This window comes from Haliaeetus albicilla, chromosome 3 (assembly GCF_947461875.1).
Source record: "Haliaeetus albicilla chromosome 3, bHalAlb1.1, whole genome shotgun sequence".
Classification (NCBI taxonomy): Eukaryota; Metazoa; Chordata; class Aves; order Accipitriformes; family Accipitridae; genus Haliaeetus; species Haliaeetus albicilla.
Genome location: NC_091485.1, coordinates 61804154 through 61824911, shown reverse-complemented (window position 1 = coordinate 61824911; position 20758 = coordinate 61804154). Strand labels below are relative to the sequence as shown.

At 37.7% G+C, this 20758-nt stretch overlaps 1 protein-coding gene across 2 annotated transcripts in view; it reads left to right on the top strand.

The window, feature by feature from the left end:
- The first annotated feature begins 363 nt into the window (after positions 1 to 363).
- EIF3H (eukaryotic translation initiation factor 3 subunit H) overlaps positions 364 to 20758 on the top strand; it is a 532299-nt gene continuing 511904 nt past the window's right edge. For both annotated transcript variants that reach the window (XM_069779941.1, XM_069779940.1), the window contains exon 1: positions 364 to 542. In XM_069779941.1, coding sequence (XP_069636042.1) covers positions 423 to 542 — 120 coding nt within the window. In that variant the 5' untranslated portion in view covers positions 364 to 422. The remainder of the gene's footprint in view (positions 543 to 20758) is intronic.

Sequence of the window (20758 nt, the reverse complement as noted above, 5' to 3'; positions counted from 1 at the left end):
ATGCACAGCCCGAGGTTCCCAGGCTGTCGGAAACGGTGTGCCAGGCGCCGGCCGGCCTGTGGAGAGGAAGGTGAGAGGAAGGGCGCCTCGGCCCCTCTCCCGTCCCGGGTCGGGTGAGTTGGCATGGCCGCAGGCGCCTGACACAAGGCACAGGGTTTCTCCTGCTCCAGGTACGCCAGGGACCGCTGTGCCTGCCGCCGAGGCCGAGCGAGGGCCGCTCCGTCCCGCCCGGAGAGCGCTGGGGGCCGTGAGGGAAGGCCGCCACCCCACCGCCGCCACAGCACCCCCGCGGCGGCACTGCGCATGCGCCTGCCTCCCTCCCGTCGCGTTTCCGCCCGGAGCCCTTTCCCTGCGCGCTGCCGCGGCTGCGCCGTCGCTTCCGGTGTTTCGTTTTTCTCTTTCCGGCCGGTGCGAGGGGAAAGATGGCGTCGCGCAAGGAAGGCTCCGGGGCTGCCGGCAGCGGCTTCGGCGCCTCGAAAGGCAAAGGCAAGGCCGCCGCCACGGGCGACTCCGCCGTCAAGCAAGTGCAGATCGACGGGCTGGTGAGCGGAGGGGCCGGGGCCGCCGCTGGCGGAGGGGCGGGCCGGGCGGCCGCGGCCGCGTGGAGCCGCCGGCGGGGCTGGTGCCGTCTGTGGGGCCGTGCCGCGGCCGGGGGACAGTGTTCGTCCCGGGGCCGGGGTCGCCGTGGCGCTCCGAGGAGCAGGAGCGGTTTCATCCTCCTCCCGAGCTTCCCAGCCCGCGGCCAGGCTCCCCTGTGGTCGTCCCTGGGGAGGGGAGCGACTCCCTCCCGTGCGTAAGCGAAGGCCGGGACAGGGCGGGAGTTAATTGCTTTTAAACATTACCTTTCATCCTTCAGCTCCGCTGCCCTGTTGCCCGGGTTTTCTGTTTCCCCCTTTCATAGCTCAGACTGTTGAAAACTACGCAGGTGTAAGAGATGGTGAGCACGGTGGGTTTTTCCCTTGTCCGTTGTGCTTTTTGCCTTCTCTGTTAGGACTGCTAACACCCGCTGTGCTTTGTTAATAAGAAATAAAAGAAAACGATGGATTGAAGAGGTTTAGCAGAGAATGAAGCCATCCTAATAGAAGCAATCCTTGCAGACCATAAGCGGAAGAGTGTCTACTGAAGTTGGTTCTTGGCTTTGCTGCTGGGTGTTTTTGTGTCAGTTTGTGTCTCGCACAGTTGATATTACTCACAATGACATAAAGTGTGGAAAAAATAGTTACTCAAACTTCTTAAGAATAGAAGCATTGTTTGTTACTTCATGATCTTTCCCGAGTGTCACCAGAACACTGTACAGCTGAAGTGTGAAGGAGAATCAGGATACTGGTAACGAGAAGGAAGATCATAATTTCGGGGCAAGCTTTGAAGCCTACTTGGTATTTACTAATGATAGTCCCCGGTCATTACCCTGGAGTTATATAGCATAGTAAATACTTGGGAAGAGGAAGAGTAACTTATTTCTGTGTAGTGGCTCTTATGAAAGGGAAAATTTGAATTAGAGTATTTCTGCAGTATTCTCTTCAATTGTCTGTATCTGGCTTCGGTACACATAGCATTTTCAAGGAGTGGTAAAAACTGGCCAGTTGTAGAATGTAGTCCTAAAAATATAGCAGCTAACAGCAGACTGTTGCTGTTGCAAGCAGACTAGTGTCAGATGGACAGTGGTGTGTGTGTGTCTTTTTGTTAGCAAGTTTGAGGGAACGATGAAAAACAGAATAGTTAAGAGCAGGATATAGGTTGGCACCTTTAATTCCATTTCTGTAAGTGTAAAAGCTGTTTTATCAGTTTTGGACTTAGTAACAACTGTTAAATTTGATTTCTTTTGTTCCTGCTTTCATGAAGTAAAGAGAACAGATGCTTCAAAACTGTTTTCTATCAGATGTATAATCTGCTTTGTGAAGTACTATTCATTCAAATCAACTGTGAGTGGCCCTGATGGTCTGCTGCTGACAGTCCAACAAATGCCTGTGATTATTTTTTGCTTTACACTTTTTTTTCCTTGTCCTCGTGTATTCTTCTGGTACAGCACAGTGGTGCCTCTTGCATGGAGTCTGTACTGAGGAAGGTGACTTACTGAAAACAGTGGGAAGTTTTCACCTTACTACCTGCTGAAGATGTCTCCCAATGGATGTTACACAAAGTGTTCTCAGGACACTGACAGTGTGGTTTGCAAATTTCCGTGACACCTGTGCTGAAGAGAAGTGTTGGCATAAATTTGCTTGCTTTGCAAACAAAGTGGCTCCTATTGCAAGTCCTTAGAATGTCTTACTGAAATTCTGCTAAAACTCTTCTATTATCTTACTGATTTAAATGTCTCGTCTGTGCTCTCACAAAGTAATAAGATTTCGTCAGTCATCTTGATGATGACCGGGGTTACTATGTGGCAGAACTGGGGACGAATTTTGGTGGGTGTCAGGGAAGTTAGGGATCTCTTTCTCTCCCCACATGCCTCATCTCTTGGCAGTGGCATAAGGAATCCTTTCAATTGGGACTGCTTTGAAAGCAAAAGCATGCTATGTAGGTTGCTTTTGGGTCTGTGTATGCAAAATAGAAGATGTATCCATCTTCTCTGTATGTGAGAATGTGAAGGTATTTTTAGAAAGCTCATTATTTCAGAGGAACAGTGAAGTAAAAGAAAGCAATATTAGTAATGAAGAGAAGTTCTAAATGTCGGTATGTTACTTTAAAACATACATAATGGTGCAGTAATACCTACTTTTCTGGCCTCCTTTTTAAATTTGGTACAAGTAGAGCATCTTATACTTCTATTTTAATCTGATTAATTCCTTATTTTATTATATAATGGTGTAATTTGGATTTAGATCAAGTGCAATTTTGTTTCACATTACACAGTAGAAAATTAAAAAGCACTGCCATGACAGGATTAAAAGCTAACAATGAAACCCTAACTGATAAGATAGGCTAAATTTGCATAACTTTAAAAAATGTTCGTACTGTCAGAGTATTCTGCAAAAATAATAGCACCAAAATTTGGGAAGACTGAGGGAGAACTGTGTCACGTTGTAGACACTTGATAACTTGATTGAAGTATCTGAATGCTTGTTTATAAAATGCTTCTGAAATTAAATGTGAACATAGATTTCCAATCTTCATAGTTTAACAAAAAGGGGAGGAAAAATATATGGCTAGCTACTGTATCAGCATGATAATGGGATTCTAAGTTTTTTTTACTCTATTTTTGATAGCTTGAATGTGGTTTTGTTTTCTGATTAATTTTTGAGAGATTTATAGCAGGCAAATTATCTATGCGTACTGTTATATTGGCATTTTTTAATTCCTAATTAAAATGTTTTTCGCAAGATGTGATAAGCAAAAGTGGTTGGTATTCTTCATCCAGCTCAGCAATACAAGGAACGACTGCAATATCAAAGAAAATTGACTCTGTCCAGTTGTTTTTACAACACAGAAAAAGACACTGATTGCATGTGGATTCGGAGCCACTGATGTTGAGGAGGTTTGTTAAATAAGGCATCACTGGAGTGCTCTCTTTTTGGAACTGATCATCTTCTAAATTATTGAATTGAATGGTATTGCATCATAGGCTGTGATGAATAGAAATACAAGATTTCTGTTATTCCTTTTAAGACAGTATTGTGGTCTGCGTTGGGTTTATTTAGTAGTAAAGATTAGTAGTGGCAGCCTGTGCTTGTTCTACAGATCAATGTAACTCATCCCTAGTGATTAGAGATGTATAGTCTATATAAGAATTTGTACAACTAAGAGATAACATGGGTTTAGTTGCATATTATGGAAGTCCTAATATGTCACTGGTTTATGCCATCATGAAGTGCTTGGGCTGATTCAGCTTGCATTGGTTCAGCAAACAAAAATATCCCATGTGTTTAAGTTTTTACATGAAGCTTTTGTTGATGTAGCAGTGTGTCAGAAAAATTACAAGCTTAATGAATAAACGTATAGTGAAAGCGGTTTCCAATGTAGGTGGTCTAGTCTCTCTAAGAAACTAGAAATTGCAGGGTAAAAAGTAACCCTCCAGAAACTCAGATTTGTAATGTGCTTTTTCTTTCAGATGAGATGTAAGATTGCATGTATTTGTTTTCGACAGTCCTGAGAAAAAGATCGGAAGATGAGTGCAATATATCACATTTTGTTGTCTTTGCTTCCTGTTGTAGAAATTTGAATAGGGATTCCATCGTATTCTCTCTGCTCAAGTAGCCCAAAGCAAACTTACGTTCACAGTAGTGATGATCACGTGCATAGAATATTTCTTTCTATTCCAACCCCCCCCCCCGGTATTGCTGTGGTTAAACAGCCTTGTCATGTTTCTGCTTTTTTTGAGAGATTAGGACTTACCTGTTCACTCAAATTTATGATGATTATGACTACAAGGAGCTTTATGGAGAGTCTTAAATGCCTTCTGGAGGTCTTAGAAACAGTAATTCTAAATTTTATACTAGTGTCCATCTGTAATAATCACAGAAGAACAAATGATGCTTTTAATATAAAAACTGGGGAGAAGGGGAAAGCCGGAGTGGGTTTTTGCAGCTTGGTTTGCCGTAGGCTTTTGGACCTAATTAGAGCTCACACCTTCTTAAAGCTGTTTGTCTATTTGGAGTACTGTAAGCTTTTTTATCTTTTGTGGATCGCTTTCTAAAGGCATTTTTAGAAGGTGAGTGAGCTTGTTCTTCAAATAGTCTCTTTACTCTGCTCAGTTATCTACTTGCATGGAGTCCATAAGAAAGAGAGCTCTCTTGAAGTAAGTTTAGTTTCTTAAGTTTAGTAAAATCACCGGCAACTTTGGAAGTACAGGTGAAAGAACATATATGAGCACAGACATCATATAAGTTTTCCTTCTATAGGGAACTAGACTAATAATTCTACTGACTCAGTGTCATTATTGGAACGTGTATCTGATGTGGCCACCTCAGATGTTTTGTAGTTGTATTTTAAAAGAAGTAGAGGATTAACATCACCTTATGATCATCTTTTGCCATTTGAGAATGTGAATTTAAACAGAATTCAGACATATGAAGACTAAAAATTACTTTGGTTTATTATTAGTTCTGGGGCTTCTGCATACTCTCACCTGCCTGGTGGTAGATCAGGGCAGCTAGTTCCAGATGTACCAGCTGCATTCACAGTTGATTGCAACTGTATTTAATTGCAGGTATGCCACTCAGAGATCGGAAGAGTTGTGGTTGTGACCAGACATCTAGGAGTCCCTTGTAGACAATTGAATTTTATCTCTGTTCACTTTTTCATTGAAAGAAAGGATATATAACGTATGCTTTTTCTAAGCTTCACATATGGAGGAGAAAGGGTAGCACAGCTCTGGTGCGTGTGCAAGGAATGCATGGAAGGAAAGTACACAGGCTTTCTTCCCAGTTGCTTGTGTGCAGCAGATTGTCCGATCCCCTTTTCCTGTTGAATGGGGAAGTAGGAAGAGATACAACAAATGTGATTTGTAGCTTTTACTACATTTGCTGGAGGCCCTTCTGATTTTTTTGTGTAGCTAGCGGGGTCCAGGTATACAAGAGAACCATATTATAGATTGAACACTTATTTCTGACAAAATTCATAGGTGTAGTTTAGACTAGGTTGTGAATGACTTTGTGAGCTGTTTCTTCAGTGATTGTAAGCTTGCTAGATTTTCAGTTTCACAGTTGTATGACCCTTCATAGCAAGGGACTCAAAGGCCACTCTCGGGGTCTTCCCTGAAGGGGTAATGATTATCACCTGCTCTCTGAAATAAGCAAATTATGGCAGTGCTTTACATTTACCTTTTTCTTTTTTTGCAAGAGGTGTTGAAGGACACTTTGTTTGTTGTATTTCTGGAAATTCTTTAGTGAGGGCTGAATTTTTTGGAATTCAGCTGCTGAAACTAATCAGATTTGGTTCACTGACCTTACATTCTTTTCCTTCAGTAAGGTGCAATAAATTTCAAACTGTAAGCTGGTGGATTTTAGAACATAAGCAGTAGTTATTCCTTTGAATGAAAAAGAATTTCAGGTTAGCTGAATAGACATGGCAGTTTTCTTTTGAGTACCTACCTGTGCAGTGAAGTGACATTCTGTGTTAATCTATGAAAAGGCAAGATACTTGTGCGTTCCTGTTTCTTGCAAGAAAGCGAGGGAGAAAGTTAGGTTACCAAATGATTGCATTTAGTGATGTCAAAATGCAGAGTAAAGTCCATAAATTTGCTGGAACTTTTACAAGACTCTTGTACCTACAATTATTAGTCTGAGTGGTCTAAATTTGTAAATTTGGGTATAAATATTAATCTTCCATATTTCTACAAAACTGATCTTAAGTCTGAAGTTCAAACTTCAATTGCATACCTAGAACTTTTGCAGTTGTCTCTAAAAATCAGGTATTTTCTGGGACTGTGGTTAGTGGGGCTGTATTGTTGATTTATACAGATAGCTATATTGACAATAACCTTTTCATGGAATCACATGAACAACTGCTTCTCGTTTTTTCGTATCTTGGTGTTTGTTTCCTTAAAGCTAACAAACATCATCTTTCCTCTTTTTTCATTCTTTGTCCTATACTCATTTGGGATCTGCATTCTAACATGGAGATAATGTAACAAAAAAATTTCTGTTTTTGTTTGGTGTTACAGCTGTGTCATGAAACACTACTCTGTTGTACAGGGTTGCAGATATAAACCCACTTGTGGAATATTGCTGTTTTCTTCAGAATGCTGTTGTTTGCTTGTTTTCCAGCAGAAAATTTGAAATGAAAGAGGGTGAAAAGGAAGTACTGTGCTAATTTTGTGCTTATTGAATTACTGATAAAGATACTTGGATTTCTTGCATCTGCAATTTTAAGTAGGAGCCATTATAATCATAGAAGAGAGTAAAATGAACAGTTCTGATCAGCTGCATTTCCTGTTAGTTATTTATCATGTCTTAAATTGTAAGAGTTTTTTTCAAAATTACTATTCAGCTGTTGCAATTTTTATTTGACCTCTTTTACATATGCACCGGATTATAGCCTTTAACTGTATGAGTGCCAGCTCTTTGCTGCGTAGTACCTTTGCATCCTTTCTGTCACACAGCAAAGTGAGTAAATGAGGCAAAGAGGACAGAGAAACTCTGGTGCTAAAGTAACTGTGCTGTGACCATGAAAGCAGATGGAGAGAGTTAGTTTGTCATTAAAAAGTCTCATCTCCCAGTTTACTGCATTATTACAATGGAAGTTTGCATGGTAACCTTGTTTCATGTTTGTAGTAACTCTTCAGCATTTGCTTTTGCAATATTAGTGTTCTTTTCAACATAGTAATCGTATGTATGATAACGTTATGTAGGCTCAGGATTACATTGGTTTACTGGAAGTAGCAGGTTGATGGCTGTAGGGTGTTGTGAGACTTTGGTTGTTTTTCTTCATTTACTGGCTGGTTTCCTGTTGCTACGTAGCCTAATCTTACAAATTTGTGCTCTTGTGTAAGCTTATTCCTGAGATACCTGAAAATTTAGTTTTGTATAAGGAAGCAGCATGTGGATTTTCCAGTTTTTAAATTGTCTACTGTTGGAAGTACTGGGAAACGGTATAGTCCTAATAAGAGATTATGAATTTCCATCAAAGCTTGGAGACTTTTCTAGAACTCTTTTTTAGTGAAATTTCTAACCCTACTCAACTGTTTAAAATTGTACTTACCAAGGGCCTCCTCGGCATATTTCTGCAGTTCTCACACTTTTAGTAGTGATATCAGGCAACATACAAAACTGTGAAAGCAGAGATGAACTGGTGTATCGCTTGGAGACATAAGATCAGGCAGGATAAGTAACTTTTTTACTAGATGAGCATGAAAGCTTATGTAATATAGAAATTGAACTAATATTCAAAAACAGAGTTACTCCATGTGGTGGGTTGTGTCTGACCACTAGTATGTAGATAATGGATAAATGGAAACTTTCTTCTGGGAAAATAACAGCTGTGGGTTGGGAGATGGGGATCTTTTAGCAAGGCAAGTGTGCTGGCTGCTAGGCCAAGTAAGTGTGTTTTATTAATCAAGTTTGCTTTCACGGTAGTCACAAGGAAGTATGTTGTTCCTGGGAAGCTTTTTCATTCTTTGCAAATCCTCTGCATGAGGATACTCTAGGAAGGAGAGTAAAAGTAAAGGAAAATAATTCCTCATCTAACTAAATTCTTAAGCACCAATATATGACTTTTTTTTTTCTTTTTAAAATCCTAGCCTCTTGAATTCATGTATGCATTCAGAAAATTATATCCAGTAATGCATTTGGAGAACATGCTGTTGACTGACTGAATAAGATTTTCTTATACATTGCTCTTGCATAACAATATAACTGGAGCCTTAACAACATGCTAAAGTGTTAATATTATTATTATATTAATAATTACTTTATTAGTGGGAATGATGTTTCTTTTTTTGTTAGCCAACTCTGTATGAATTCTTTTTTACACTTACGCACATTGCACACAAATTTTACATATTGTAGAAAGTAGCAAAAGTAACGTAGGCTTCTCAAAACGGCTAAAGGTTTCTATTCCTTTATCTTCATAGCTGCTAATGTGGAAAGCCTTAATACTAGGCTTTAACTAGGCAATAACAAATTGCCATTCTATAGTTAATGAATATTGCTAGAGCTTTCAACAGAAACCTTCTTGGATAGCAATGGGTGAGGGATACCTGAATCTTTAGGCCATCAAGCTCTGAGATGAGGGTTAGAGGCCATATTAATACTCAAGATGATCTTCTAATGCCAGGTAATATTTGTTCCAGCTACTTAATTCTGTGAGTCTGAATATATATCTAGGTGTACTTCTTTTTATAGAACTTAAGCTAAACCTTAAGATATCCTTGTCAGTTTATTTCTGTTAAATACAAACATACATTGGCTAAAACATAAATATGTCAAGAAGATGGTTAGAAGTTGTAAGCCTTGTCTGCATTTGTATTTGCACCAGTGTGGCTATAGTGTAGGTATTTCTTTTGTATCAGATATGACTGATTTAATCAAAGATTGTTACTTTGAGCTTCATTACATCATCCCTGATTTGGTGATGGTGTAGTGTGCCTAATGGTTTGTATTTTCATCTATGGTTTGTAGAGGGTTTTTGTATTTTATTTTTTTTTAACTGATAAAACCCATGTGAGTCAACCTTTTTAAAAACACCCTAACTTTATTGAATTGTTTCAGTAGTTACTCATAGTTGTGGTAATTAAGTTGCTTGTGCCTTGTTTTCTTACTGCCAGCCATTTTTGTCCTAAAGGCGTATGATAGATAGGGTTGTACTACATCCCTAGCTGTTAATAGAGAAAGCCTGGTTAGCTTCCTGGGTGAGGAGCTCTTTAGGATGTTATGTTTGATCGTAGTAAATGAAATAAGGTACCGTGTTTACTGAAAATCAGTTTTTGAGACTCATCTTGCAAATGTTATTTTAAACACTTTTTAAAATGACAACTTTTAACACTCTTGGGAAAAAAGCAATCGATTTCCATAGTATTTGAGTAATTGGTAATAACAGTGAAGACTGTATTGAACTGGCTAAATAAAAATCTTTGACATTTCTTAAGTTGTGAAGATTGTGCTTTTCTTGTGGCTTCTGCCCTTCTCCTTTACCCTTTTTGAAGACTTTGCAAGAATGCCCAGACTGTGTGTTCTGTCTGCTGTTCTCTATACAGTTTCTTGACATTGCAGAGCTGTAGAATGGGATTTTAGGTTACAATGTCCTCCAGGCTGTATTGTGTTTTGTGTGTCCTCCAAAGGTGTTCAAATGGAATTTTAAGCTGAAGTTTAATCTCTTTGACTTTTCCTTGACCTGTTTCCCTACAAATTTAGATCAGATTATGCTGGCACGGAGAGTTAGTGTGTGAATTGAAAACTAGCTTGATGTGATCATGGATAACTTGAACCACGAAAAGACAGAAGCGTTTCGTGTTAGTTGGGTGATACGTATATACTTTCTGTTAATCTTCAGGTATAATGAGTTCCATGAATCTAACTCAGAGGGGAACTTCTGATTTATAATCCATGCTTACATTCAGAAGAGAAAGCATTGATGTGTACTAGCAAGTTGAAAGGGCAAGAACCTCCTTGGAATATAACACTTTTCAGGCTTAGTGAAGATTTCTTAACCTGAAATGGGTAAAGTACCCACATCGTGGCGGCCTGAAGATTAAAATTTCAGTGTGTTTTGTCAATGGATAGCAGGTATACTTGCTAACAGAGTACAAACTAAATGATTTGCAAGAGTGCGTTGGTGCACTCAGCATCTACTAAGTGTCACGATAAGTATACTCTAGTGAGGCATTTAAAACTAGAACATCTGGTATCACTTCATACCGTGAAACTAGTGTGCTGACAAAAGGAGTTAATCTAAATGTGGAGGTAGCTTAAATGTGTTGAGCAGTGTTACACTTCAAGACTTGAAGGGGAAAATATTATTTCAAAACAGCCTTTTTTTGCTGTGTGCAAGGAGAAATAATGTGTTGCCCTCTACACTGCTGTCATTAACAGTTAAACTTCTCATTATTTTTTGTTCCTGTTATGTGCATAAGAAACTGGTCTCTTGCCTTGTAATTATGTATGCGTAGCTGTTGGAAACAGTAAATTGTGCTCTTGTGATACCTATTTGACTGTGTTAATACCAAGGAAAATAGTATTTCCACCAAATATCTTTCAAATAACTTACTGCATTTTAATTATTAAAATGTTACATCAGAAACAAACGAGATAATAAGCATTACCTTTGTGTCTTATTTAGGTGTTAAATTTGACTTGGTATCTATGAGTGGGGAGGTGACAATTGCTGGCTTTGTTGCTGAAACAATGCATTATGTCCTCTTGCACACTGAAACACTGTTAAGTATTCTCCTTTGGTTTTCAGTTTATTGTAAGAAAATTAGACCTTTGCAGCTGACATGCAGCATGGTGTCGTTGAGGGAGGCATACAAGATACAGCAGGCCATGGGTAGAAAACAAGCAGGTACAGATACTGAAAGGCCCTTTGTGGTGTGTATAAAATGAACATCTTTTATGCCCTATTATGTCTTAGGACTTTTTCTTCCATCTTTTAAATAAATCCTGCAGACCTTATGAGAGGCCTTGTAAGAAGATGAACGAGTCTTTTGTTTTTTTTCTAGTCTTTGAGAAAAGATAATGTATTTTCAACTTTTTGTTGCTGTAGTCTTTTTAATTAATTTTTCTTTGCCAGAGACATTTTTTGGATATGATTACTTTGTGTGTTACTTTTCCATATTTACACATATGCTCAAAATACATTCTCAGTGATGGTACAGTTTTGAACATGCTGGGGTTTTTTTTTTTTTTTTTTTTTAGTTTTCAGGCAGTGTTAAGATTGCAGAGATGTGATACCTGCTTTAACAACAATGTTTAGCAGTTCGATTATATTACCACATAACATAATGGTATCATCTTAATGGAAAGTAAATAAATTGTTAATGTAATATATTGGAAAATTTTAGGCTTGTATAGTAAGTATTCTTTTCTTGTTAGCAATTTGTAATTTCAAATTCAATAATCTAAATAATAATCTAAATCAAGATAATCAAACAATCTAAAATCAAGAGTGCAAAACAGATGATATAACTTATTTGACTTTGATAATGTCTTTTGTAACATGCATACACAAGCTTATTTAGGAATAAGCATGGGAATATTCTTGAATGACTTGTATGTGGATACTTATTTCAGATAAGCATTCTATTAATTTCTTTTGGCTTGATCTAATTTTAAAGTTAATAGAGAGGCTTATTTACTCACTGGAGTTTGAAGATGCACCTGTATTTTGCTGTATGCATGAAATAACAGGTTAATTCTCTTTTACAAATATTTGATCTTTTACTGGAAAAGGAGGGTTAGGTTGTTGCTTTGAGCATATAAGGCTTGTCAGTCTCTGCCTTTGTCCTGCGTAAACATTGTATCCTGCTTTGCAGTCCATTTGCTGCGCATCCTTGCCATTCCATGGAGACCCATATCTGTGCAGTATGCAATATACATACTTATTTTTGTTAAGCAAGTGTAGTGCCCATTTGGTGTTTAGGATCTTGGAGGTGTAGGTCACTTCTTGTCAATGGTTTTTTTTTTGGTTTTTTTTTTAATGAGTATCTGAGGAAAATAAGCAATCTCATTGACAAAATTCTTCATTAACATAGGGCTGAGTTTTGAGCACTTCAGACTCAGTTATTTTTTACTATTACATTATTATCAATGCAAAAAATTAACTGTTTTAAAGCTTTTTAAACTTTAGATGACATATAGGGTACTACTGCAGCTATCATATCACTTTTGGGGAACAATCTGAAAGCCAGACTGCCTTATCTATTGGTGCTCTCAGTGATAAGATTAGAATGGTTGTTTTTAATCTCATTGTTACAGTAGCTGTTATTAGAAATGGAGCTCTTATGGAAGTGGCCATGTTCAGATGGTTATACAAAGGCAAGTCTTTCCTCTATTTGAAAGATGGGGAAGCTGAAGCTTACCAGCAATAGCTGACTTTCATGTTTTTTTCCTCAATTTTATACTTTAAGTCAGCAGGAAAACCGATACTCAGTCCAGGCTCATTCTCTGGATTGCACTACCTGTTACTAGGAGGATCTGTCCCTGTTGCAGCCCCTTAGCACATAACCAAGCATTTGCCAAAAAGGATAAGTGCTTGAATGTGGAAAAAATTGTTGCACAAAAGGTTATAAGTTATTTAAATGACATGGAAATCATGTCCAGTAGGGATTTTACTGGTTACTTGGAAGCATCTGTTGAATGCATAGGGAAGTCATGATTTTTAGACACACCCTTAAATAGTATATGTATTCCAGTTCTGTTGTGCAGGGTATGGTCTTTGAAAAAGATCAGTAGTCTCAGATCAGCCCCGACTCCCTCATCCCCATCTAGTTATGTCCTATTTTACTAATTTTTGAAGGTCAAATAGATAATGGGAAGTGTCTTGCAGTTTTTCTTCAGCTTCAAAATGATAACAGTTTGGCACAATCTGATTAAAAAAATTGGCTGTTAAGTAAAATGTGCTACTGCTGCTTTTGGCTGTCATCTTTAAATCTTTTTATAGGAATCTGCTAGAAGTTGGTGCTGAAGAGAAAACCTTTTACTTGCAAATATACTACTAGCTCAATGAGCACTGAATATTTGAATGATGGTGATTCACTAATACACAGAACATACTTATCGACGGTATGTTGAAGTATAAGTGTAAGGCTCTGGTGTATCGAGCGGAAAATGTTGAAACTGTGCCTGCCTGTACTGCTTCTGTATAATTTCCATATGTGTGCTCTAGAGGAGTATATTCATCAGCTTTCATTCTTGAAATTATGATTAGCTATTGAATTAATTAAAAATAATAAATATAAATTGTATTGGCAATTTACAAAAATTGCCTAAAGTACTGAATGTTTTCAAAAGATTTGAGTGTGGTGAGGTTTGTGAAATAGGAGGAATAATACACTAAGTAGTCCTGGGGAAATGCTCTGTCCCACTTGTAACTAGCAGAATTTTGGACGTTAATCTTATTACAGCCCTATCACTGCCTCCTAACAGTGTGCTAATAACATCTAATGCCCTGCTGCTCGCACGATTGAAATCCTGGGGCTGCCTTACAGAAATGTTTCTACAAGGAAGTGATTCTGCAGTGCCTGTGGCCCTGATGGTTTCCATGGGAATGAGCATGAATCCATGTACTGTGAAATGTGTTATGAAACTTTGTATTGCGGAGAAATACATTATACCAGTGTGTGAACAGGGTAATGGAGAATTTAAACACACAAATGTAATCGTGCATTTTTTACTTACATTGAGGCAATATTTGAAGTGTACTAATGGCTTGTGAACAATCATGGAAATGGTTGTTAACCTGAACTGTCGTGCAGTCTAAAAAAAACCAATGGAAGAGTAGCGGGACAAAAATCGGGAAGAGATTGGTCTGTTTGGTAAAACATGCCTTGATCAACATTCAATATTTTTCTGTTTTAATAAACTTTGCTTTTCTCCACTGTTGAATGACTTCGTTTGGTGCACTGCAGCTTGTGTTTAACTTCTTCCCTTTGCAAGAGCAAGCAGCTCGCTTGAACATGAGTAAATAAATGACTTAAACAGATGTTTCATGGTACCTACAAGACATTAGCTGATTAACGTTAAGTTCCTGACAGAGTCAAGGAAAACCACAGCCTCTGAAAAACCAATGGGCCTCTAACCAAAACCCAGTAATCTCCCCTTCTAATGTTGTATTTGTACAGAAACAGGCTTAGTGTCTGTACTATTTCAGTTCTTCAGGCTGAATTCCACCTACCTATTTATGTCAGTAGCAAAAACTTTTTCATTTTATATTTTAGATACTTACCAGTTTTAGTTCTAGGTATTAAACTAATGATTTATTTCATGTTCTGTGTCTGGTTTTCTGGTTTTCTATAAAATCAGTGATTTTTTTATAATTTGGAGTAGCTTTTTTTTAAGTTTTTTTTTTTTTTAAATCCCTACAGCTTTTGAAATGTTCCCGTAATAGAATGAGTTGAGAAGCTAACCCATGTGTACAGCAGCTGGGTGTGCTTCCAGTAAGTGCAATGTAAATCACTTGGCAGTGTACGTAGTGAGCCTGGACTTGCACTGTGTGAACGACCAGCTTTGCTGGAAAACTGGAACTGCTGGAAGGTGCAGGCAGGATGTATTGCTGTAGAGGAAGGCCCTGTTCTTGTTAGACTGGGTTTCCCTCTTGCTTGAAGGGAAGTTCTAGAGCTCTTGAATTGCAGCAGTTTGGAAGTAGTTCTTAAAGAGAGACATAACAGAACAACTGAAAGAGCTGATACTTATGAAGTATTTTGTATGGGGCATTACCTGGTGGTAGTTTAAGCTTTGTATTCAGTTTGCATTGAATATGTTGCTGAGATTCTGTAACTCTGTTACACAGATTATGTGTAAGCAAAAAAGGATCTGAATGTCTACTTTTTCTAGACTGAGCTTCAGGGTAAGCAAGGTACAGCTTTTCCAGCCATGCCCCAAAAAGTGTACATAACCAGTTAATGTTCAGGAAGGAGTGATAAAATGCTTCTTGGCCTGTCACTGAATTTGAGTTGTGCTTTGAGTTAGCCACTTACTGAGATAAAGTGGCAGCGTAGATTCTATCTAGCTTAATGCTATGTATGGATATTGTCACCTTCTCTGTGGTGTTGGAAAAAACAAAACACAGGAAAGCATTGAGTTAGATTGCTATAAGCACTTCATGAGGCAGGAGGTAATACAGAAAACCATTGAGATCCCTATAATTACAGGGTAGTAGGGTTCCTAAACCAAGTAGAAGTGACTGAAAATACTGATGTTAAATCAATAATCTGTTACAATTTGGGTGGTTTTCTTCAGCCTAACATACATATTGTGGAGCTGCACTCCTATGTGAAGGTTACTGATGTTCCCTTTTGTAGTTAAATTATCTGAAATCTGGAGGTTTACAGACTAAGCAGGTGATATGGTACCAACTGATGTAATAAGTCACCCAGGGAACAAAAAGCTTTGGGTACTTTTCATATGCTTCCTAATACACAAAAGTATTCAAATAGTACAGAAGCATGTAACATTCCCCCCTGCCTCCCCCCAAAAGCCCTACGATTCAAGATGGAATATTTTCCATTCCATTTAACATGGATTTCCAAAATGATTTGGTTCTGCAGACCTACATGAGACAAAACCCACAGAATCCTATGATTTATAATTTCTCTGTGAAAATATATGTAGTACCACTGCTTGAGGACCATTTCAGATCAATATGCATTGTTCATAATAGTTGAATTCAGGCTCAGCTCCAGGAAACTTCCACTCTCATGTCAAAAAGAGATTTTGATATTTGCACCTGATCAAGATGGTATGAAATGGTATGCATCATTCTGTTATGCCTCCTATATAATTATGTTTTTAAGCCCCAAATTTCTGTCAAGTTCAGAAATAAGATTTTAACATCTGGTGCTTATTAGCTGTTGAGTGACATAAAATGTTAAGCTTACTATTCCAAGGACTGTATTTTTCAAAGGCTTTGTAAATGTTGGTGTTAGGGCTCTAGCCAGTCAAGATAAAGGTAAAACATTGGGGGATGTTCGAGGCTGCCTGTCTAAAGGATAACTGTTATACTTGTGAGACAGAACAGTGAGGGCTAAGACTCGTTATTTCTGAACTTGCTGTTCAGAAACATTTTTTTTTTTAAAGTTACTTTGATTTTCAGGTCTACTCAGTCTTGTCCTTTTGGCCTTATTTTTTTGTACAGTATGTTCAAATTAAGTATCTTTCTGATTACTTGTCAGGGAATTAAAATACGGGTTTTTTTGGCCACCAATCATAGTTAGGATTGAAGATATCTGTCAAAACAATTACTTCAGGATGTTGAAGGTCTTAATGGAAAACAATAATGTGGTGGGTTTTTTTTGTGTTTTTTTTTTTTTTTTAACTTCTCCTGAGATAAAATTAGTCTAACAGTTGTAAGAGCTTTTATTCCAAAGCTAAGAACGAGGAAAAAAAGAATAAATGTTTAGACATCAATCATGTCAGGAATGGTCAGAAAATCAGCAATGTTGAATAAGAGAATCTAGAAAAATTCAAAAATCTCTGCAGATGATCTAGAACATGCATTTAAGTAAATTCAGGGTTTGGTTTTCAGTAGAGATTGTCATGTTTCTCAAGATTAGTATAACATGGAAAATTCAGTTTCACCTCTAATTTTCAGTTTGCCTCATGGCACGATTTTATGTGGTGACAGTCTTGCGTCATGAAGCTTCATATCCAACACCTAAAAGACTAGGGTATCAACCTGTTGATTTTCTGCTTTTGATGCAGTATCTGTCAGACAGTGCTTTCTAGAACATGTTTTTGTGGACTGCACTGATTAGGTTGGAATTCTTTATGTCTGCATGTAAACATCTGTCTCCTTAGTCATCCGGAGGAGAGCGTTAGGTGTATTAGACATATGTTTTCTTACTCTTAACCATTGCAGTGGTATCTTTAATTTACTTCAGAGTTCCTCTTCTCCTGGCAGGAAAGTTGAGAGACTTTGTTACCATCTTATCAAGTGGTGCTATTAGCCAGGAGACAAATCAGCCCGAGGCAAGTTTTCCCTTGGTCAGCTTCCAGAACTTGTATTTTGTAGGTGTAGCATAAGCACTTATCTGTAGTGTGTAAAAAAAAAAAAAAAAAAAAAAAAAAAAAAAAAAAACCACCAAAAAAAAACAAAACAAAAAAAACCCCCCACCTCATCTGGAACTACTAAAAAATGTTAACATTGCCTGTGTTTCACTGTATCTTGCTCTAGTTTTCTTTTTTTTTTTTTCAAATCTTTGTTTAAAAACAAAGCCATTCCGTGCTTACCTGAGGATTTCAGAGCTGTTTAATTAAATTCAATTTCTGTGTAGCTAATTGGTTAAGTTTCAGTACAATGCAGGTTGTAGATTTGCTTTTGGTGTAGTGTGTGCTGGGGAAACAGGCAGGGCCACTAAATTAGTGTAAAACTTGGTATGTCTTCATCTGGATATTATTAAACAGGTGAACTAACTGTCTTTTTCCAGTGGTACCACATATGCATTTTATGTATGTCAGGTAGACATCTGAATTTTAGGCATCTCTGATTTTAGCACAATTCAAACTCAATTACATAAATTGTTGTTAGTCGTGATAGTTGACATCTATCCATTTACAAAAATACATTAACGATTCTCTCTTCAACTTTGTTTGTGCTAGGATTTTAAATAAAAATGCTCATACTGTAATGCTTAAATGTAAAAGTTCATAGTTTGAGTTTTAAGAAGTTATATGGAGAAGGCTCCATATGTGATATGGATGTGTTCAAAGTATATCAGACACTATTAGTGGTAATAGTTTTCAAGACTCTTTTGCCAAGCCAAATATTGATCGGAGTTTCACTAATGTTAAATATTGAGAGGATGTGGGTGTTGTGGCACATTCCCCATCTGATGCCCATGTTGGTTATGGTTGGCTTGAAAACAGCTCCATAACACAGTGTTATTTATACTCCGTCCCCATCCTCTCCCCAGATGCTGGCAGTTGGTGCTACGGGTGGTGCCGACAAAGCTTTCTTGGGTGGGAAAAAATGTTAAGCATTCAAAAAGATTTAAATACTTGATTTAAGACTGTAGATCAGCTTGTTACATCATGTATCCAGCGGGCTAACAGAAGCTCTCTCTTGTTTGATAGTGCATTTGTAAGACACGGCACAGGTACTGGAAATCTGGTTTCAATGTGGTTACTGTCAGCTCTCTGGAACACAATCATAAATGAATCTTCAGTGCTTTGATTTGCTGTTGTCTCTCTTTAGAGAAATACAGAAATGTGCATCTTGGTCATTTTCATGTCCTTACAGTGGAATCTTCCCAGGACCCCCCAAAGGCTTACGATACTTCAGCTGGCAGTTCATGTTATAGGTATTTCTGTAATGAGATACAAACTTATGAAATTAGCAATTGTGATGTCAGGATGTAGCCAAAGTTAAAATTTGGCATATACTCCTACAGTTAATATATGTATCTTTGAAGTTTTTAATAGTTTCAGAATGGTTCTTTTTTGTAGTATGACTTCATTCTTAATGTTTGAGCAGTGCTTTGAAGATCTGAATATTAGAAGCACTGCTGAATGGCAAGCTTTTTTTTTTTTTGTTAATTGAGGATTAATGGCCATTAAAATCTGACAAGTGGCTACTCCAAGTGATTAAATTGCTTTGGTATTTTGAACACTAAATTTACAAGGCTGGGGGACTCTTGAGTTTTATTTAGGAGTTATTTGTATATCATTTTCTAAAGAGTCTTTGTGTACCTGAATGTTTCTTAGGTACTAATTGTGTTTACTAAACAAAGCTGCATATGATTATTGACTTGTGTGTTCAGAGGTATCAGAATTTAGAAATCTGATTTTTTTTTTTTAAACAGTAAGTCAAATTACTTGATACATTTTCTACTTGAGTACACAGCGTTTCCTGGTTGACCAGCTGCATTGCTTAAATAACAGTAACAGTTGAAATATGGTTTAGTTACAGTTAATTTCACATAGCAGTGGTATAGCAGTGAAGGGTCTAAGGGTATTTAAAAAATAATTATAGTTTGTACAAAGAGGCAGTATCTCTTAGTAGATGAATAGGTGGATGGGAATTGTAAGTAGTGTTTGGACAGTGAATCGGCATTGGAGGAAAGATGGGTTATACTTGTGTTCATTTAGATTGCTTTTTTTTTCTGTGTCATTTGGAAAAATTGATTTGTATTTCTCAGTGTGTTGTGTTACTTGCATTATTTATATTAACACACTTCTTACATTTATTTTCAGACCAATAAAACTATTCTGATTCTGTTCTGATGCTGCATAAACATAACATCTCATGGCATTGTTGTTTGTATAGTGATCAGCTCATCCTGCTGTATCTAGACTGGCAAACAAATGGAAACAACATTTTTAATGTTTGAAACTGGTTTTGTTATCACTAAACAAATAGTTCTACTTTACACTTGATGATCTGGTTTTAGTACTGAAACACAAGTTTCAGTGCAATGTTTGCCTCTTGGTCATATGGTAGTATTTTGATGGCAGGTTTTTCAATCCAAGTTTAAGAGCCTGCTATACTAAAGACTTGTGTCTTATGTGCTAAATAAAACTCTCCAGAACAAAGAACAAAATGAAAACAAGAATCATGTGTCACTGGATGCATTTCTCAGACTTGTTTATTTATCTTTTTATAAATTATTTCAGTAGCTAATGTGTTTTCCAGTGCAGTCATAAACCTGAACTTCTGCAGCTTGCTAGTGGGTGTGAAATTTAAATTAGTGAGTTCGTGACCCTGTCTGCTACCTTACTCAGACTCCGTTAGAAAACAAGCTTGCAGGTAGGCCTAATATGGGGTCTCTATCTCCCTGGATAATATCTGCTGTGGTCTTCAGGCTGGAGATTGAAAACTGCAGACTCATGTAATAACGTCATTGTGTATTGGGGTATCTGGTTAGCATTTAAGAGTTTTGAACTCCTAGTTCTATCTCCCTGAAAAATCAGTGATACTCTGTGACAGCCCATGCTCTTTTCATTTGCTGCTGCTTTCTGTGAGCAATTATCATCAGAAATGCTGTGATAAAATTGGCACCGTATCACAAATGCTCCTGAAATGGAATCAGACAGGCAAACAGGATTCACAGTAACAGGGACAGTCAGTATGCATAGAAAACTCAAGAGCAAATGAGCAGAAAAATACCAGAAAAGGTGAAGCTTACAAGATTGTCAAGATGGTGAGAGTAGTTATATTTTATAGTAGGCAGAGAGCCTGCTGTGCTGTAATCTGTCCAGTTAGTTATGGATTCCTTGACTGTGGAAAACAGGGCTTATGGCAAATATATGATAAATCTTAACTTTACTCTAAATGCAAGTTCAGTATTATTTATATGCTGGCTCTTTGGTAGGAGACATTCATCTTCTACATCCAGGTGATCTCAAACAGGTGTTTGCTGTACTGCTTTCAGCACTGTTAAATTCTACTTCACTGCCCGCTGATCTTAATTTCCTTCCCATTTTCCCATGAAATGAGATTTATATAACCAAAGTATCTCTTTCTGCTCTGTAGACCTGTTTTAACAAATTGGATAAAAAGGTAGGGATTCAAAGGACTTGAGGGACAGATACAAATGTGTATTGGGGTGAAACAGTGTTACCTACCTGTGATTGAGAAGCTTCAATGCAAGTCTATCTAGATGCAAGAGAAAGCACAAATGAGTGATACTGTGAATAAACAAGGAGCCAGGGGGTGTTAGTCCTGTTTGACA